Source organism: Pan troglodytes, chromosome 5 (genome assembly GCF_028858775.2).
Source record: "Pan troglodytes isolate AG18354 chromosome 5, NHGRI_mPanTro3-v2.0_pri, whole genome shotgun sequence".
Classification (NCBI taxonomy): Eukaryota; Metazoa; Chordata; class Mammalia; order Primates; family Hominidae; genus Pan; species Pan troglodytes.
Genome location: NC_072403.2, coordinates 37,575,163 through 37,593,875, shown reverse-complemented (window position 1 = coordinate 37,593,875; position 18,713 = coordinate 37,575,163). Strand labels below are relative to the sequence as shown.

General features: G+C 54.1%; 1 protein-coding gene across 2 annotated transcripts; it reads left to right on the top strand.

Moving 5' to 3' along the window:
* Positions 1-270: 270 nt before the first annotated feature.
* Positions 271-18,658, top strand: VARS1 (valyl-tRNA synthetase 1). Of its 2 annotated transcripts, none has more exons than XM_518361.5 (30): positions 271-658; positions 954-1,373; positions 3,084-3,218; positions 3,309-3,447; positions 3,687-3,811; positions 3,902-3,986; positions 4,232-4,332; positions 4,466-4,593; positions 10,451-10,615; positions 10,861-10,942; positions 11,473-11,592; positions 11,673-11,781; positions 11,867-11,961; positions 12,989-13,079; positions 13,330-13,454; positions 13,542-13,645; positions 13,732-13,890; positions 13,998-14,088; positions 14,223-14,328; positions 14,414-14,484; positions 14,569-14,694; positions 15,052-15,156; positions 15,237-15,305; positions 15,392-15,470; positions 15,607-15,734; positions 16,022-16,177; positions 16,361-16,567; positions 16,639-16,750; positions 16,883-17,208; positions 18,514-18,658. In XM_518361.5, exons 2-30 carry the CDS (start codon positions 987-989, stop codon positions 18,580-18,582), a joined length of 3,795 nt encoding a protein of 1,264 aa, XP_518361.2. In that variant the 5' UTR covers positions 271-658; positions 954-986; the 3' UTR covers positions 18,583-18,658. The 2 variants fall into 2 exon arrangements, with proteins under 2 accessions (XP_518361.2, XP_009449203.1); XM_009450928.3 differs by having other exon boundaries at positions 443-658; positions 3,899-3,986.
* The last annotated feature ends 55 nt before the right edge of the window (positions 18,659-18,713 follow it).

Genomic DNA, 18,713 nt, shown 5'->3' with positions numbered 1-18,713 from the left:
TAGGCGTGAGCCACTGCGCCCGGCCGTCACCCTTTTTTCATACATGAGGAGATGAGGCTCAAAGAGGAAGCTGGACGCCAGGGCCTCGGCAAATGGACCTCCCCTTCGGTCCTCATCAGGCGGCTCCCTGCTGGGCACCTCCCCGCTACCGGGTGGGGAACGCCCTCCACCGGCAGGGCCGGCCGACCCTCTTGGGCCAGTTCCCTAGCTGCCCGCTGGGCGCCGCCCTCGCCACCCGGCCGAGGACCCGCACAAGGTGCCCGTGGCGGCGCCTGACGGGAGCGTCGTGCTCAGGGGTGTCCTCTCGTCCTGCGTCCGCGCCCAGCGCCCCGCGCCCCGCGCTGTTCCTCGTGAGACCGGCGGGCGGCGAGCCGCGCGGCCCCCGGGGCAGTGTCGGACACGGCGGGCGCGCACTCGCAGGCGGGGCACGGCCGCCCCCGCCAGGACCCGCAGGCCCGGAAACGCTCCCTGTCACAAAGGGGGGAACACGTGGGCGCCGGCTGCCGGGGCGGCGATCTTAGGGAACTAGGGTCACCTGGAGAGCCGCCCACCGTCTCTGCCCGCTCGACTCCTCCGCCCGGGCCGCTCGGCCGGTCCAGCCGCGGCCGGCGCCTGGCTGTGAGGTGGATTCCCGGCCCAGTCTGACCATCTCCCTCCAGTACGTACACGCGGCTCGAACCCGCATCCAACCAGACGCCGACCCGCTCCTGATAGCCTTCCACACTCCCCGAAGCCCCGCGATCGTGGATAGTTCCTCTTCCCCAGGAATTCCCCACTGACACTGCCCCTCTGAGAGCCAGGTCCTCGGCTCCTGACAGCCTGCCTGGTCAGACCTTCAGTCCTATGGGACTCGGGTGTCTGCGGCGAAGGAGCTCCCATGAGGGTCCCCTCTCTACTCAAACATAGGACCCACCTCGATCCCGCAGTCTTCCCCTGTCTCTCTTTCTCCTTAGGTTTTTCCACTTCGTTCGGACCTTCTCATAACTATGTCCATCCTCTACGTCTCCCCTCACCCAGATGCCTTCCCCAGCCTCCGAGCCCTCATAGCCGCTCGCTATGGGGAGGCTGGGGAGGGTCCCGGATGGGGAGGAGCCCACCCCCGCATCTGTCTCCAGCCACCCCCGACTAGCAGGACTCCCTTTCCCCCACCCCGCCTGCCGGCCCTGGAGCAGGGGCCCGGTGGGCTCTGGGTGTGGGGGGCCACGGCTGTGGCCCAGCTGCTGTGGCCAGCAGGCCTGGGGGGCCCAGGGGGCAGCCGGGCGGCTGTCCTTGTCCAACAGTGGGTCAGTTACGCCGACACGGAGTTAATACCAGCTGCCTGTGGAGCAACGCTGCCGGCCCTGGGACTCCGAAGCTCGGCCCAGGACCCCCAGGTGAGGGGGTTGTACAGAAGAGGGGGAGGGGAGAAATTCAGAGGAGGGAAGCGAGGACCGGAATGGACAATGAGACAAGAAGGTAGTACATCAGATGTGGGAAAAGAGTGATCAAATCCCAGATTGCCAACTGGTATGGTAACCCTGGGCACGTTTCATAAACCCGCTGTGTCTTGGTCTTCCTATGTCTATGAACACGCAGGCAAGTTGATGTAATGCTTGCCTCACTGAGTTAATAGGATTAAAAGATGTGCGCAGAGCACATAGTTTAGTGCCAGGCACTTTTAAAGTCTCTTAGTAAAAGTTTGATGAGTCTGAAATTGATGAGGATAGAAGTTATTTGAATTGTAGGAAAAGACTGGGTGAGGGAGAGATGACAATTGCTGGGAGGAGATAAAAGAGAAATGAAATGAGGAAGGTAAGTGAGAGGAGAGATAACCCTGCCAGATTGTAACTATCAGTCCTTCCAAAGGAGACCTGTGCCTTGGTGTACTTTCAACTCTGCCTCCTTGCATGGTGTTGAGCACATGATGGAAAATTAGTATTTCTTGAATGGATGAATGAATGTGGCAGACCCTGACTTGCTCCCTCATATTGTGATCACCCTATCCACAATAGAGTCCTTGCATTCAGAATGTCTGTCCAAACAAACAAATAAAATAGAGTCCCTCTCTTCTGGAATTCCCTGTTTGTTCCCCTCTTTTATTTCTTTTCTTTTCTTTTCTTTTTTTTTTTTTGAGACGGAATCTCCTTCTGTTGCCCAGGCTGGAGTGCCACGGTGCGATGGTGCGATCTCAGCTCACTGCTCAAGCGATTCTCCTGCCTCAGCCTTCTGAGTAGCTGGGATTACAGGCGCCCGCCACCTTGTCCGGCTAATTTTTTGTATTTTTAGTAGAGATGGGGTTTTGTCATGTTGACCAGGCTGGTCTTGAACTCCTAACCTCAGATGGTCTGCTCGCCTCGGCCTCCCAAAGTGCTGAGATTATAGGTGTGAGCCACCACGCCTGGCCCCTGTTCCCCTCATTCTGCTTTATTTTTCTTCATAGGAGTTAAGAAAAATAGGGCACTTCATTTTATATTTGCTCATTTGTTGTTCCCCTACAAGAATGTTAACTCTACCAGGTCAGGGCTCTGTCCATCTGTTCGTGTTTTCCTCTCATTCCCTGGAGAAGTACTTAATACATATTTATTGATGTTCTGAACCTGGGAGTTATTGAGATGCCTCATATAATCTTTACTTCTATGCTTAACATATTGCATCTAACACATAAATATTGAGTAGGGATTTGTTGGATGAGTCAGAAGTTGTTTTTGTTTTTTTTTTGAGACGGAGTCTCGCTGTGTTGCCCAGGCTGGAGTGCAGTGGCGTGATCTCAGCTCACTGCAAGCTCCACCTCCTGGGTTCATGCCATTCTCCTGCCTCAGCCTCCCGAGTAGCTGGGACTACAGGCGCCCGCCACCACGCCCGGCTATTTTTTTTTTTGTATTTTTAGTAGAGATGAGGTTTCACCATGTTAGCCAGGATGGTCTCGATCTCCTGACCTTGTGATCCACCCAGAAGTATTTTTATTGTGACTATTTGAGTGAAGAAATGGGACTCAGAGGTGGTGATTTGTGAGAGTGGGGTGGAGGGAGGCCACATGAATTGGGTTGTGGTGGGAGATGGAGGTGGGCCAAACCTTGTCTCACACTTCTTCCCCTTCCTGCCAGGCTGTGCTGGGGGCCCTGGGCAGGGCCCTGAGCCCCTTGGAGGAGTGGCTTCGGCTGCACACCTACTTGGCCGGGGAGGCCCCCACTCTGGCTGACCTGGCGGCTGTCACAGCCTTGCTGCTGCCTTTCCGATACGTGAGTCACCAGGCCTGGGGAAGAACAAGACTGCTCTCCTCAGACCTCACTGTAGGGTGACTGAGAATAGTCATTTATTTCCTGTTCCAGGTCCTAGACCCACCTGCCCGCCGGATCTGGAATAATGTGACTCGCTGGTTTGTCACGTGTGTCCGGCAGCCAGAATTCCGAGCCGTGCTAGGAGAAGTGGTTCTATACTCAGGAGCCAGGCCTCTCTCTCATCAGCCAGGTGAGGAAGGGCGAGGAGTTGGAGGATAGGGGCTTCCCTGGGGCCTTCCATGCAACTCACTTTCTTTTTTTCCTAGAAATGGCAGAATCACTGGGGCAGGGTCCTGCGGGAGAGGAGGGAGTGGGGGAGGTCAGCATGGGCGAGACCTCGGGCATCTAAAATACCCCATCTGAAACCTAGTATGGCCGTCCAAGAGGGTCCCCAGCTGGCTGAGTCTGAATTTCTGCACCTCTCTCTAGGCCCCGAGGCTCCTGCCCTCCCAAAGACAGCTGCTCAGCTCAAGAAAGAGGCAAAGAAACGGGAGAAGCTAGAGAAATTCCAACAGAAGCAGAAGATCCAACAGCAGCAGCCACCTCCAGGGGAGGTGAGGCGAGGGTGGAGCTGGAAGGAAAGTTGATGTGTGCGGTGATGGGTTGGCTGATGCCTGGGCCTGTGTCTTCTCCCTCCCAAGCAGAAGAAACCAAAACCAGAGAAGAGGGAGAAACGGGATCCTGGGGTCATTACCTATGACCTCCCAACCCCACCCGGGGAAAAGAAAGGTACTAGGAGTGGGAAGGGGCTCACCCCTCAGCAGCCCCTTCTAAGTTTTCACCCTATCTTGCTCTATTCTTGCTCTCACCACTTTGTTTGGTGAGGAATTGCAGACCCCCTGCCCTGCCTCTAGGCCCCTCAAATGCCTGTCCTATGATTTGAGTGACGGAGATCCTGATCCCTCTCTGCCAGCACGTCTCCTTCAGAGAGTGCTCCCAGCCACGGCACTGAGCCCTCCCTTCCTCTCCCCCAGATGTCAGTGGCCCCATGCCCGACTCCTACAGCCCTCGGTATGTGGAGGCTGCCTGGTACCCTTGGTGGGAGCAGCAGGGCTTCTTCAAGCCAGAGTATGGGGTGAGTAGGCACTGCTGCTCAGGCCCAGAGTGGGTGGGGTGGGGAAGGGCAGGACTGAAGGATGTGTTTCCTGGGAGGGGCTGGGAGAGGTGACCTGAGGCCTTAAACATGTGCCATCCTTCTCCACCATCAGCGTCCTAATGTGTCAGCAGCAAATCCCCGAGGTGTCTTCATGATGTGCATCCCACCCCCCAATGTGACAGGCTCCCTGCACCTGGGCCATGCACTCACCAACGCCATTCAGGACTCCCTGACTCGATGGTGAGCTTCTATCTGCACCTTCCTCTGGTTCCCTCTGCCTAGTCTGGCTCTCTCCTTTTCCCTGACAGCCCCCCGAGCCTCTCTCCTTCTGGGTTGGTGCTCACTTCTGCCCCCAGTGGTGCTACACTTCTCTCTGTCATTCCTATATGATCATTTAGCTTCCTCTCCTAGTCCAGTACTCCCATGCAACACCGCCACTTGCAGACTCTCTTCTATCCCTTCTTTCTTTATTTAATTTTAATTTAATTTAATTTAATTTTTTGTAAAGATGAGTTTTCACTTTGTTGCTCAGTCTGGTCTCCAACTCCTGGCTCAAGTGATTCTCCTGCCTCAGACTCCCAGAGTGCTGGGATTATAGGTGTGAGGCACCACACCCAGTCTCTCCCTTCTTTTTCTAGTAACAATAACATTATTTTGAATTTAATTAGGAACATATGAATATATATATATTTTTTTGGGGGGACAGAGTCTTGTTCTGTTGCCCAGGCCGGAGTGCAGTGACGCCATCTTGGCTCATGGCAACTGCTGCCTCCTAGGTTCAAGTGATTCTCCTGCCTCAGCCTCCCAAGTAGCTGGGATTACAGGAATGCGCCACCACAACTGACCAAAATATATGAATATATTCTTATAAGAAATTTAAAATTTCAAATCTCCTTGACCATCCCCCTCCACACCTACTTCCTCCTAAGGTTTAGCCATTGTTATCACTTTGATGTGTATCTTTCCAGATCTTTCCTATTTACTTACATATACACGTACCCATAGAAATTTATAGTTCTCCTTTTGGGTGAGTCTTTTCTATTTTTTAACATAAAGGGTTCATATTACACATGTTATGCTCTAGCTTTCTTCTTACACTTAATACTTTCTCTTGGAGATCTTTCCTTGTCCTTACACACATACCACACATACTGACTTCCTTCTTTTTAATTGTTCCATAATATCTCATAGTGTGGCTATACCATAGTGAAGTCATTCTTTTTTTTTTTTGAGACAGAGTTTCGCTCTTTTTGCTCAGGCTGGAGTGCAGTGGCATGATCTCGGCTCACCGCAACCTCCACCTCCTAGGTTCAAGCGATTCTCTTGCCTCAGCCTCCCAAGTAGCTGGCATTACAGGCACCTGCCACTGCACCTGGCTAATTTTTGTATTTTTAGTAGAGATGGGGTTTCACCATGTTGGCCAGGCTGGTCTCAAACTCCTGACCTCAGGTGATCTGCCTGCCTCGGCCTCCCAAAGTGCTGGGATTACAGGCGTGAGCCACTGCTCCCGGCCTGGAGTCACTTTTTAATTAATGATTCATTTTGTTTTTTGTTTTTTGTTTTTTTTCTGTTGAAAACCTTACTCTAATGCACATCCCTGTATATCAAGTTTGTCCAACCTGCAGCCTGTGGGCCACATGCGGCCCAGGATGGCTTTGAAAGCAGCCTAACACAAATTTGTAAACTTTGTTTAGACATTTAAGAATTTTTTTGCGATTTTTTTTTTTAGCTCATCAGCTATCGTTAGTGTTAGTGTATTTTTTAAAATTTATTTTTATGATTTATTTATTTTTTTTTTTTTTGAGACGGGTCTTGCACTGTCACCCAGGCTGGAGTGCAGTGGCACAATCTTGGCTCACTGCAAGCTCCAAACTCCACCTCCCACGTTAACGCCATTCTCCTGCCTCAGCCTCCCAAGTAGCTAGGACTACAGGTGCCCGCCACCACGCCCGGCTAATTTTTTTTTGTATTTTAGTAGAGACGGGGTTTCACCGTGTTAGCCAGGATGGTCTCGATCTCCTGACCTTGTGATCCACCCGCCTCGGACTCCCAAAGTGCTGGGATTACAGGCGTGAGCCACTGCTCCCAGCCAGTGTTAGTGTATTTTATCTGTGGCCCAAGACAATTCTTCCATGTGGCCCAGGGAAGCCAAAAGATTGGATACCCCTGCTCTGTATGCTTGCTCAAGCATGTGTGGAAGGGTTTCGCTGGTGTAGCTATCAAGAAGTGAAACTGCTAGGTCGGCAGGGGCACACCTATATTAAGTACAAACGGAAGCTGCCAACTTGCCCTGCAGAATGGCTTTGCTGATTGATACCTCCAGGAATTGCGGTGAGAGTGTTCATTTCCCCACCCTTGCCAAGCCTGAGCATTAGGGTTGCCTAATTAGTTTTGCCAATCTGATGGGCAAAAAAATACCTCTGTTGTTTTACTTTGTACCTTTCTGATTGCTATTGAAGTTGTGCCTATTTTCATGTTTTTTGGCCAGTCAGGTTTACCCATATGTGAATTGTCTGTATCTATCTTTTGCCCGTTTTTCTATTGATTCTTCGTTGTTTTTCTTTTTAATGTTTTTTTTTTGAGAATTCTTTACCTGTTCTGGGTATCGATTTTTTGGTTAAATATTGTAAATGTTTTTGTTGTATTATTGTGTGGTAGTTTTCCTGTTAATTGTAAATGTTTCTCCTGTTTTCTGTTACTATTTGTTTTCACTGTTAATATTTTAATTAGTGATAAATACAAAGTAATATTCTAGGTGACAAATCTTTTTAAAAAGTATTTTTAAATAACTTTACCATTTTTGGAAACCAGGGTTTATTATATTTAAATTTTGAGAATTTTTTCTGGTGTCTTATGTACTAAATTAATGTGGTCAAAAAATATTTACTGGGCCCAACTATGTGCCACCTCTGCTCTGAGCACTGGGAATATAATGTTTGATTGTGCATTTTGCAAGTAACTGAGAGCTGGGAAAACAGTTATATGTTTTATTTTTTTATTATTATTATTATTATTATTATTTTGAGACAGAGTCTCTCTCTGTCGCCCAGGCTGGAGTGCGGTGGCGCAATCTTGGCTCACTGCAAGCTCCGCCTCCCAGGTTCACAGCATGCTCCTGCCTCAACCTCCTGAGTAGCTGGGACTACAGGCGCCTGCCACCACGCCTGGCTAATTTTTTGTATTTTTTTTAGTAGAGACGGGGTTTCACCCTGTCGGCCAGGATGGTCTCGATCTCTTGACCTCATGATCTGCTCACCTCGGCCTCCCAAAGTGCTGGGATTGCAGGCGTGAGCCACCGCGCCTGGCCTGTTTTTTTTTGTTTTTTTTTTTGTTTTTTTGAGACAGAGTCTCTCTCGGTTTCCCAGGCTGGAGTGCAGTGGTGCGCGCTTACTGCAACCTCTGCCTCCTGAGCTCAAGCGATTCTCCTGCCTCAGCCTTCTGAGTAGCTGGGATTACAGGCGCGCGCCACCACACCTGGCTAATTTTTGTATTTTTAGTAGAGACGGGGTTTCACCATGTTGGTCAGGCTGGTTTCGAACTCCTGACCTTGTGATCCTCCCGCTTCGGTCTCCCAAAGTGCTAGGATGACAGGCATGAGCCACTTTGTCCAGCCAACAGTTCTGTTAAATACACATAACATACAATGGCCAAGTTGTTTGCGTTTGTGTTTTTGTTTTTTCAATTTTTCAATTTTTTTTTTCTTTGGAAATGGGGTCTTGCTCTGTCACCCAGGCTGGAGTGCAGTGGCGCAGTCTCTGCTCACTGCAAGCTCCTCCTCCCAGGTTCACACCATTCTCCTGCCTCAGCCTCCTGAGTAGCTGGGACTATAGGAGCCCACCACCATGCCTGACTAATTTTTTTTGTATTTTTAGTAGAGACAGGGTTTCACCGTGTTAGCCAAGATGGTCTCGATCTCCTGACCTCGTGATTCGCGTACCTCGGCATCCCAAAGTGCTGGGATTATAGGCGTGAGCCACCACGCCCAGCCCTGTTTTTCAATTTTTTAATAAAATCAAGAGAGGGTCTCGCTATGTTGCCCAGGCTGGTCTTGAACTTCTGGGCTCAAGCAATCCTCCTGCCTCAGTCTCCCAAAGTGCTGGGACTACAGGCATGAACCACCATACCTGGCCTCCAAGTTTGTTTACATGAGAACAGAATGACTACTTTTTTTTTTTTAATTGAGACAGAGTCTCGCTCTGTCACCCAGGCTGGAGTGCAGTGACGCGATCTCGTCTCACTGCAACCTCAACCACTTGGGTTCAAGCGATTCTTGTGTCTCAGTCTCCTGAGTAGCTGGGACTACAGGCACGCACCACCACGCCCAGCTAATTCTTTTGCATTTTTAGTAGACAGAGTTTTGCCATGTTGGCCAAGCTGGTCTCGAACTCCTAACCTGAAGTAAGCCGCCTGCCTCGGCCTCCCAAAGTGCTGGGATTACAGGTGTGAGCCACTGTGCCTGGCCACATACTTCTTATAAAACTCTTAAGGTAGCCACATTTTTTCCCAGTGAACGTGGTTTAAATAAAATGTGAGACACTCCCATTACTTTAATGGAATAGAGTTATATCAACTTTTTATTTTTATTTATTTGTTTATTTATTTATTTTTGAGACAGAGTCTCTCTCACTGTGTTGGCCAGATTGGAGTGCATCGGCATGATCACAGCACAATCAAAGCTTGGTGCAGCCTCAACCTCAGCCACCCAAGTAGCTGGGAACAAAGGTGCACGCCACCATGCCTGGCTTTTTTTTTTTTTTTTTTTTGCAGAGACTAGGTCTCACTATGTTGCCCAGGCTAGTCTGCAACTCCTGGGCTCAAGCAGTCCTCTCACCTTGGCCTCCCAAAGTGTTGGGGTTATAGGCTTGAGCCACTGTGCCTGGCTTGAATTCTTTAATCTATCTAAAGTTTCTTTTTGTGACTATTGGTAAGGGGGAGATTTTTTCCAAATAATTAGCTAGTTGTTCCAAACATTTTGAATAGTTTATCCTTATTTTACTGATAGGAAGTGCCACCTTTCACAAACACTAAATTTGCTTGTATCTGTTTCCAGGTACTATTTTGTTCCTGTTTAGTAACTTATTTTAACAATTAGAACTTTTGCTATCCTGTTTGGCAGGAGCCTCCTCTTTGTTCTTTTTTTTTTTTTTTTTTTTTTTTTGAGACAGAGTCTCACTCTATCATCCAGGCTGGAGTGCAGTGGCACAATCTCAACTCACTGCAACCTCCCCCTCCCAGCTTCAAGCGATTCTCGTGCTTCAGCCTCCCAAGTAGCTGGGATTACAGGTATGCACCACCATCCTGGCTAATTTTTGTATTTTTGGTAGAGACAGGGTCTTGCCATGTTGGTCAGGCTGGTCTCGAACTCCTGTCCTCAAGTGATCTACTCGCCTTGGCCTCCCAAAGTCCTGGGGTTACAGGTGTGAGCCACCACGCATGCCTGTCTTTGTTCTTTTTCCATATTGCCTTGGCTCTTCCTTCAAATCTTTTCTCCTTGACTAGCTTTAGAATCACAAGGGTTCCAGCTCCACCCCTGCTTCTTTCTTTTTTTTTTTTTGTTTGTTTGTTTTTTGGAGACGGAGTCTCACTCTGTCACCCAGGCTGGAGTGCAATGGCATGATCCCAGCTTGCTGCAACCTCTGCTTCCCCGGGTTCAAGCAATTCTCCTGCCTCAGCCTTCCAAGTAGCTGGGATTACAGGCACATGCCACCACGCCCAGCTAATTTTGTATTTTTAATACAGACAGGGTTTTACCATGTTGGCCAGGCTTATCTTGAACTCCCCACCTCAGGTGATCCACCCACCTCGGCTTCCCAAAGTGCTGGGATTACAGGCGCATGCCACCATGCCCAGCTAATTTTGTATTTTTAGTAGAGACGGGGTTTTACCATGTTGGCCAGGCTCATCTCGAACTCCCCCACCTCAGGTGATCCACCCACCTCAGCCTCCCAAAGTTCTGGGATTACAGGCGTGAGCCACCACGTCCGGCCTCCCTGCTTATTTATTTAGTCCACTGACTCCTTGCCTGAAGCCTCTGCTTTCTTTGGTGCCAGGCCCCACTGGCCTGGCTCACCCTCTGGTCCTCCATGCCCCCCAACAGGCACCGCATGCGTGGGGAGACCACCCTGTGGAACCCTGGCTGTGACCATGCAGGTATTGCCACCCAGGTGGTGGTGGAGAAGAAGCTATGGCGTGAGCAGGGACTGAGCCGGCACCAGCTGGGCCGCGAGGCCTTTCTACAGGAAGTCTGGAAGTGGAAGGAGGAGTGAGTATGCAGCATCCCTGTGGGCATCGCAGCCCTGCCTCCCTGTCCCCTATCCAGAAGACCTCTGTCACCTGTAACCCCTTGGCCACAGGGTCAGACCCTCCCACAGAGGCACAGTCAGTTGACTCTAGGGCCCAGGTAAATTTCAGGGGGATGGGTGATCTCCACACTGCCCAATCAGCCACCTGATGTCTCCCTCTAGCCCAGGCACGAGTGCTGACCTCAGCTGGTCTGTCTGCTTCCAGGAAAGGTGACCGGATTTACCACCAGTTGAAGAAGCTCGGCAGCTCCTTGGACTGGGATCGAGCCTGTTTCACCATGGACCCTGTGCGTGGGAGGAGTGTCAAAGCTGGGGCAGGAGTAGGAGTCTCCCCAGGGTGGGACTCCCACAGGAGAAAGCAGAGGTGCTGTGGCCCTCTCTCAGGAGCTGGCCCATGTAAAACACCATGGAGGGCTCAGCTGCAAACGCCACTTCCCACCCCTCGCCATGGCCCTTTCCATATCATGGCCCTTCATGTTCCCTGTCTTGGCTCTGGGAGCTCCAGATTCCTCCAGATGGCACAAGATCAGGACCCCGTCTCCCACGGAGCCTGAACTCCCAGTGTCCTCTGCACCAGTACTTGTCCCAGCTGAGTGTCTTCCTCGCCATCTGCAGCATCACAAGGCTTGTTGCCTGCTCTTGTGTTCCCTTAGTCCTCTCTCCCCCTCAAGGAAAGAAGGAAAGTACTCCCCTCAGAGGGGTCTTTGTGCTGGCCAGTGGGACTCTGTATGGGCAAGGCCTCACTGGAGCCCTGGGTGTCTGCCTGGGCCTCCAGGCACAAGGCCCGTCTCTCTGACTTCTCCCTGCTCCACCCCAGAAACTCTCAGCAGCTGTGACAGAGGCCTTTGTCCGGCTTCACGAGGAAGGCGTCATCTATCGCAGTACCCGCCTTGTTAACTGGTCCTGCACCCTCAACTCCGCCATCTCTGACATTGAGGTGCGCCCCCCAACCTGGCCTGTCTCCATCTCCAATCTACCCTGGCCCCTGGGCCACGCCTCTAAATACCCATTTTACAGGTGGATAAGAAGGAGCTGACAGGTCGCACCCTGCTCTCCGTGCCTGGCTACAAGGAGAAGGTGGAGTTCGGGGTCCTCGTGTCCTTTGCCTATAAGGTCCAAGGCTCAGGTAGGAGCCAGGGGCACCAGGATCCTGGGCTGGGAGTGGCAGGAAGGGGCCAGGGCCAAGACCACAAGGCCTTCTGTCACCCCAGATAGCGACGAGGAGGTGGTGGTGGCAACAACTCGGATCGAGACAATGCTGGGAGATGTGGCTGTAGCTGTGCACCCCAAAGATACCAGATACCAGGTGGGGGACTGTCCACAGTTAGGGAAGGAGTCCTGGCCAAAAAGGGCTCCCATCCTTATGGGGTGGAGGGGTTGGACTTAGGCCCCTGGCTGAGAAGAGGAAACTGGGTTAGAAACTGGTCTTTAGCTTCTTTCCCAGCTCTGAGGGTAGAGCTATTGGGGACTGTTTGGGGGAGTTCAAGTGTTGGGATAGTCAGGGCCCTGGAAAGGAAGGACTTGGGCCCAGCCCTTCGTGCATTTTTAAAAAGTTAAATAGCCAGGCACGGTGGCTCATGCCTGTAATCCCAGCGCTTTGGGAGGCTGAGGCAGGTGAATCATAAGGTCACGAGTTCGAGACCAGCCTGGCCAACATAGTGAAACCCCATCTCTACTAAAAATACAAAAAATTAGCCAGTTGTAGTGGCGGGTGCCTGTAATCTCAGCTACTCAGGAGGCTGAGGCAGGAGAATCGCTTGAACCTGGGATGCGGAGGTTGCAGTGAGCCGAGATCACTCTGCTGCACTCCAGCCTTGGTGACAGAGCGAGACTCCGTCTCAAAAAAAAAAAAAAGTTAAATAGAGACAAGGTCTCGCTCTGTTAACCACGCTGATCTTGAACTCCTGGCCTCAAGGAAGCCTCCTGCCCCAGCCTCCCAAAATGTGGGGATTAGAGATGTGAGCCATGGCACCAGGCCCCTTCATGCTTTTATTTATTTATTTATTTTTGAGAGAGGGTCTCACTCTATCGCCCAGGCTAGAGTGCAGTGGCGCCATCTTGGCTCACTGCAACCTCCACCTCCCGGGTTCAAGCAGTACTTGTGCCTCAGCCTCTTGAGTAGCTGAGATTACAGGCACGCGTCACCACACCTGGCTAATTTTTTTTTTTGTATTTTTAGTAGAGACTAGGTTTCCCCATGTTGGCCAGGCTGGTCTCCAACTCCCGGCCTCAAGTGATCTGCCCACCTCAGCCTCCCAAAGTTCTGGGATTACAGGTGGGAATCACAGCGTCTGGCCCTGCTTCATGCGTTTTTGGTATCTTTCCGCCCCCAGCACCTGAAGGGGAAGAACGTGATCCATCCATTCCTGTCTCGGAGCCTTCCCATTGTCTTCGATGAATTTGTGGACATGGACTTTGGCACAGGTGGGCAAGGGGCTGGTCCTGTGGGGAGAGGAAAAGACTGGAGCTGCACCCTAGCTGTCCATCTTCTCTCAGAGAAAAAGAAAATAAGCTTCAGCCAAATAGACAGAGCTTGGGGTGGTTCTCAAGGGACTGTATTAGACAAGTGGGGGCCAGGAGTGGTCTCGGAGCTACATCCTTCAGCAAAAGAGGTGAGTGTAGGAAGGAACTCCGTGGGGTCCCTCATGACCTGGGCATCCTGATGTACACCCAGGTGCTGTGAAGATCACCCCCGCACATGACCAAAATGACTATGAAGTTGGGCAGCGGCACGGGCTGGAGGCCGTCAGCATCATGGACTCCCGGGGGGCCCTCATCAATGTGCCTCCGCCTTTCCTGGTGAGGCTGCCTGAGGCAAGAGTGCCCGGGTCAGGGAGATGGAGGGATGGCTGGGCATCGCCATGATGAGGCCTCATTCCTACCCAGGGCCTGCCCAGGTTTGAGGCCAGGAAAGCGGTGCTGGTGGCGCTGAAGGAGCGGGGACTGTTCCGTGGCATTGAGGACAACCCCATGGTGGTGCCACTTTGCAAGTGAGGGTGGGGGCCTGGGACGGGAGGAAGATGGAGGGCTCCTCAGGGTTTTACCGCCTGGCCTTCTCACCTACGTGTACCCCCAGCCGGTCAAAGGACGTGGTAGAGCCTCTGCTGCGGCCGCAGTGGTACGTTCGCTGCGGGGAGATGGCCCAGGCTGCCAGCGCCGCTGTGACTCGGGGTGACCTCCGCATCCTGCCTGAGGCCCATCAGCGCACATGGCATGCCTGGATGGACAACATCCGGTGTGTAGGGCCCTCAGTGTGGGAGGGGCTTGCCGAGGGCTGAGCAGGGCTCACTCGGGCCAGGCTCCATCAGGCCCTCCCTGATTTCTCCTCCCCGACATTTGCAGGGAGTGGTGCATTTCCAGGCAGCTGTGGTGGGGCCATCGCATCCCAGCCTACTTTGTCACTGTTAGTGACCCAGCGGTGCCCCCTGGGGAGGTGAGCAGAGGGCCAGAGCTAGCTGCTGGGACACCCTGCGGGAGTGGTGGGTTTACTGGGTCCTTGGTGGGGGGAGGGGCAGGGTGAGCCAGAAGCAGACACACCCCCTTGGGTAATCACTGCACCTGTGGCAGGACCCTGATGGGCGGTACTGGGTGAGTGGACGCAATGAGGCGGAGGCCCGGGAGAAGGCAGCCAAGGAGTTCGGAGTGTCCCCTGACAAGATCAGTCTCCAGCAAGGCAAGGCGGGGCTTTGAGGGTCTGGAGGGAGTTGTGGGGGGCAGAGCTCCACTCCCTCTGACCTCTGACCTTTGGCCTCTCTCAGATGAGGATGTATTGGATACCTGGTTCTCCTCCGGCCTCTTCCCCTTATCCATTTTGGGCTGGCCCAACCAGGTGTGTTCCTGGGGCCGGGGCTTGGCGGGACAGGGGACTGGAGGGTGGGTGTTGGCTCCCCTTCACACCCTGGTCTGCCCTCAGTCAGAAGACCTGAGTGTGTTCTACCCTGGGACACTGCTGGAGACCGGTCACGACATCCTCTTCTTCTGGGTGGCCCGGATGGTCATGCTGGGCCTGAAGCTCACGGGCAGGCTGCCCTTTAGAGAGGTGCGGAGACAGCCGAGACCCTCCCATCGCCCCCAGCCTCCTCTCCTACCGTCCTGTGCTGCAGCGCAGACCCCGCGTGGCTGGGGCATGGGGTTAGCTGTGGGCAGGCCTGACCCGGGGGCTGGTGTGGGGTTGAAATCCAGCCTGGGCCCTGCTCAGTGATTCCTGTGCCCAGGGCTTCATCTTCCCAGAGGAAGGAGTGCTTCTGATTCACATAAAGGCAGTCAACGAGCTCTTGGGGACACTTAGTGGGACCTGAGGTTCACAGTGGGGTAGACCAGACACAGTCCTGGTCGGGGCACTGAGGCCGGGGAAGGAGAGGACTGAGTCTCATGGGCCTCCCCACCTGCTCTGCAGGTCTACCTCCATGCCATCGTGCGAGATGCTCACGGCCGGAAGATGAGCAAGTCTCTAGGCAATGTCATCGATCCCCTGGACGTCATCTATGGAATCTCCCTGCAGGTGGGCTGGGTGCTGGGCCAGCCAGGAAGGGCCGTGGGGCTGTGGTCACAGCCACCTGACTGCTCCCACTCCACCCTCAGGGCCTCCACGACCAGCTGCTGAACAGCAACCTGGATCCCAGCGAGGTGGAGAAGGCCAAAGAAGGGCAGGTATGGAGGGTTGGGCTGGGCTGAGCAGAAGCACAGCGTGGATGGGGCTGGCTGAGGACGCTCCTCCCCCTGCCTCTTCCCTGTAGAAAGCTGACTTCCCAGCGGGGATTCCCGAATGTGGCACCGATGCTCTCCGGTTTGGATTATGTGCCTACACGTCCCAGGGTATGGCCCCCAAAGCGTCCCTCCCAGCCACTCCTTCCTCCTTCTGTGAGGCCCATCCCTCTTCTCCACCCTGAGCCTCTGGTGGGCATGGGCTGGGAAGAGGGTGATGAGGACTCACATCTCACCCCCGACCCAGGTCGTGACATCAACCTGGATGTGAACCGGATACTGGGTTACCGCCACTTCTGCAACAAGCTCTGGAATGCCACCAAGTTTGCCCTTCGTGGCCTTGGGAAGGGTTTTGTGCCCTCACCCACCTCCCAGGTAAGGGCCTGGTGGGCAGCAAAGCTGGCAGCACTCACACAGGCTGTACCCCTGTCCGGAGCAGCCTCCATGTAGCTGGGGGGACAGATAGACACAGAGACAGACAGTTAAAGGGAAAGCCCAGCGCATTGGGGGCTGGGGCCTGTCACTTCTTCCCAGATCCTGGCACATAGGTGGTTGCTTTGGACTCATCAGACTCTGGATGAAGATTTGCCCATGACTCCTGTCCCCATGGGGTTCTGGCACCCTCCCCTGGCCCGCCGGCTGATACACCCTCTCTCCCCAAGCCCGGAGGCCATGAGAGCCTGGTGGACCGCTGGATCCGCAGCCGCCTGACAGAGGCTGTGAGGCTCAGCAATCAAGGCTTCCAGGCCTACGACTTCCCGGCCGTCACCACTGCCCAGTACAGCTTCTGGCTCTATGAGCTCTGTGATGTCTACTTGGTGAGAAGGAGCACAGCGGGGCAGGGGATGGTGGGGGCAGGTGGGCAGCAGAGCCCTGGGCTCAGTTTTGCCAGAGTTGGCCTTGAGACCTAAGCCAACCCATCCCCTTCCCAGTCCTCACAGGCACAGCGAGGGCTCAAGGCTAGACCTCCAGCCGTGAGCCCTGTACCTCTCGTCCCCTAGGAGTGCCTGAAACCTGTACTGAATGGGGTGGACCAGGTGGCAGCTGAGTGTGCCCGCCAGACCCTGTACACTTGCCTGGACGTTGGCCTGCGGCTGCTCTCACCCTTCATGCCCTTTGTGACGGAGGAGCTGTTCCAGAGGCTGCCCCGGAGGATGCCGCAAGCTCCCCCTAGCCTCTGTGTTACCCCCTACCCGGAGCCCTCAGAGGTATGGCATGGCCTGGAGAGGGGAGTCTGACCTGCCCTCCAGGCCCCCTCACCCCCTCCTCCACCCCACAGTGCTCCTGGAAGGACCCCGAGGCAGAAGCCGCCCTTGAGCTGGCGCTAAGCATCACGCGAGCCGTGCGCTCCCTGCGGGCCGACTACAACCTCACCCGGATCCGGCCTGACTGTGAGCCTCAGGCCCCCATGTCCGCCCCATCCCACTGTCCCCTCAGCCTACTCTGGGACCCAGTGTCCGGCAGTGACTGCTTGGTTTCCTGTCTCCATGGAGCTAGGCCTCATCTTTCTCCCTCCCTGGCAGGTTTCCTGGAAGTGGCGGATGAGGCCACGGGCGCCCTGGCATCGGCGGTGTCGGGCTACGTGCAGGCCCTGGCCAGCGCAGGTGTGGTGGCTGTTCTGGCCCTGGGGGCTCCTGCCCCCCAGGGTTGCGCTGTGGCTCTGGCTTCTGATCGCTGCTCCATCCACCTGCAGCTTCAGGGGCTGGTGGACCCTGCACGGGAGCTGGGCAAGCTTCAAGCCAAGCGAGTTGAGGCCCAGCGGCAGGCCCAGCGTCTGCAGGAACGCCGTGCTGCCTCGGGCTATCCTGTCAAGGTGCCGCTCGAAGTCCAGGAGGCAGATGAAGCCAAGGTGTGTGGCCTGGGTGGGCATTTCCCACACCATCCCCTTCCTCCATCAAAACCCTGGTCTGGGCTGGTCCGAGTGCAGTGGTGTTGACAACTAATTGATCGTAACCAGTTACAGATTTCTTTGTTCCTTCTCCACTCCCACTAGCCTTAAAAAACAAAACAGCCTGGCTCAGTGGCTCACACCTGTAATCCCAGAACTTTGGGAGGCCAAGGTGGGGGGATCACTTGAGCCCAGGGGTTTGAGACCAGCCAACATGGTGAAATCCCATCTCTACAACAAAAATACAAAAATTAGCCGGCCATAGTGGCACACACCTGGGGTCCCAGCTACTCGGGGGGCTGAGGTGGGAGGATTGCTTGAGCCTGGGAGGTCAAGACTGCAGTGAGCCGAGATCATGCCACTGCACTTGAGCCTGGGCAACAGAGAGAAGACCCTGTCTGGAAAAAAAAACAGAACAAAACAAAAACCAATCCTGGTCTGGAAGCTGGACTCTGTACCCAACCCTGGGGAATCCACTGGGGAGCATGGAGCCCAGGCGCTTTGAGCAGGGACCATAGAAGGCCCTCCCCTTACACATGGGGAGCAGCTGGGGGCTGGGCACAACCCAGGGTCACACAACAGGTGGGAGACGGAGGCTGACCTAGAACCAGGCATCCTATCTCCCAGCCAGACCCTTCGTACCCCACCCCGCTGCCCAAAATGTGGAAACCTGCATGCTTGGGGCTGGGCTTGGGGTCCACATGTAGTCGGGGAGCCCTGGGCCTCCCACCACTTACTTTCAAGCCTACTGGGCTGACCCTGGAAGGCCAGTCTTGTTTGTCCCCTGCCTCCTGGGTTCCGCCAGAGAGGAGCAGTGGAGTAAACTGCACAGACACAGAGAAAACCAGTCATGGAGGCCAAGAGCTAGAGAGCCTTGAGTGGACGTGGTTAATCTCACTTGGTTCTCCCAAGAGCCCTGGGAGGGGGGCAATATCATCATCATCATCTGACAAATGAAGTGACCGGCCTGGGAGCCTGTGCTCTCCTGCTTAGGTGGGGACACTGAATGGGGAACACGTAGGCTCTGAGGTTCCTTTGTTCTTGGGGACTCACCACTCGGTGGAAAAAGGCAAGACCCAAGAGATGGTGGTGGAAGTGGGGGTGCTGGTGGGAATGGGTGGGGAGCCAGGCCAGCCAGGTTCACGCCTCCTCTGAGCTACTGACCTCCCATGGTCCTCGCTCATCTTTCCAACTTTGTTGTCCTGGGTGTTTGGGGGTCTCTTCGCTTGAACCTGGGTCCTCACCCACCCCCTGGTTCCACTCCAGCTCCAACAGACAGAAGCAGAGCTCAGGAAGGTGGATGAGGCCATCGCCCTATTCCAGAAGATGCTGTGATCCACCACCCAGCTTCACCCCTCACCCCCAGCGGCTCACCATGGGGATGGCAGCAATAAAATATTTTCCCACAAAATCCTCTTGTCATCTGTGGTGGGGGCAGAGAGGGGAGCAGAGGGGCTGGGTGCCTG

Bases quoted from the DNA above. Each gene is read 5' to 3' on its own strand.
- VARS1 (XM_009450928.3), top strand. From the start codon at position 987: ATGTCCATCCTCTACGTCTCCCCTCACCCAGATGCCTTCCCCAGCCTC. The intron at 3,448-3,686 runs GTGAGGAAGGGC...ACCTCTCTCTAG, and splicing joins GCCTCTCTCTCATCAGCCAG to GCCCCGAGGCTCCTGCCCTC. The intron at 14,089-14,222 runs GTGAGCAGAGGG...CACCTGTGGCAG, and splicing joins CAGCGGTGCCCCCTGGGGAG to GACCCTGATGGGCGGTACTG.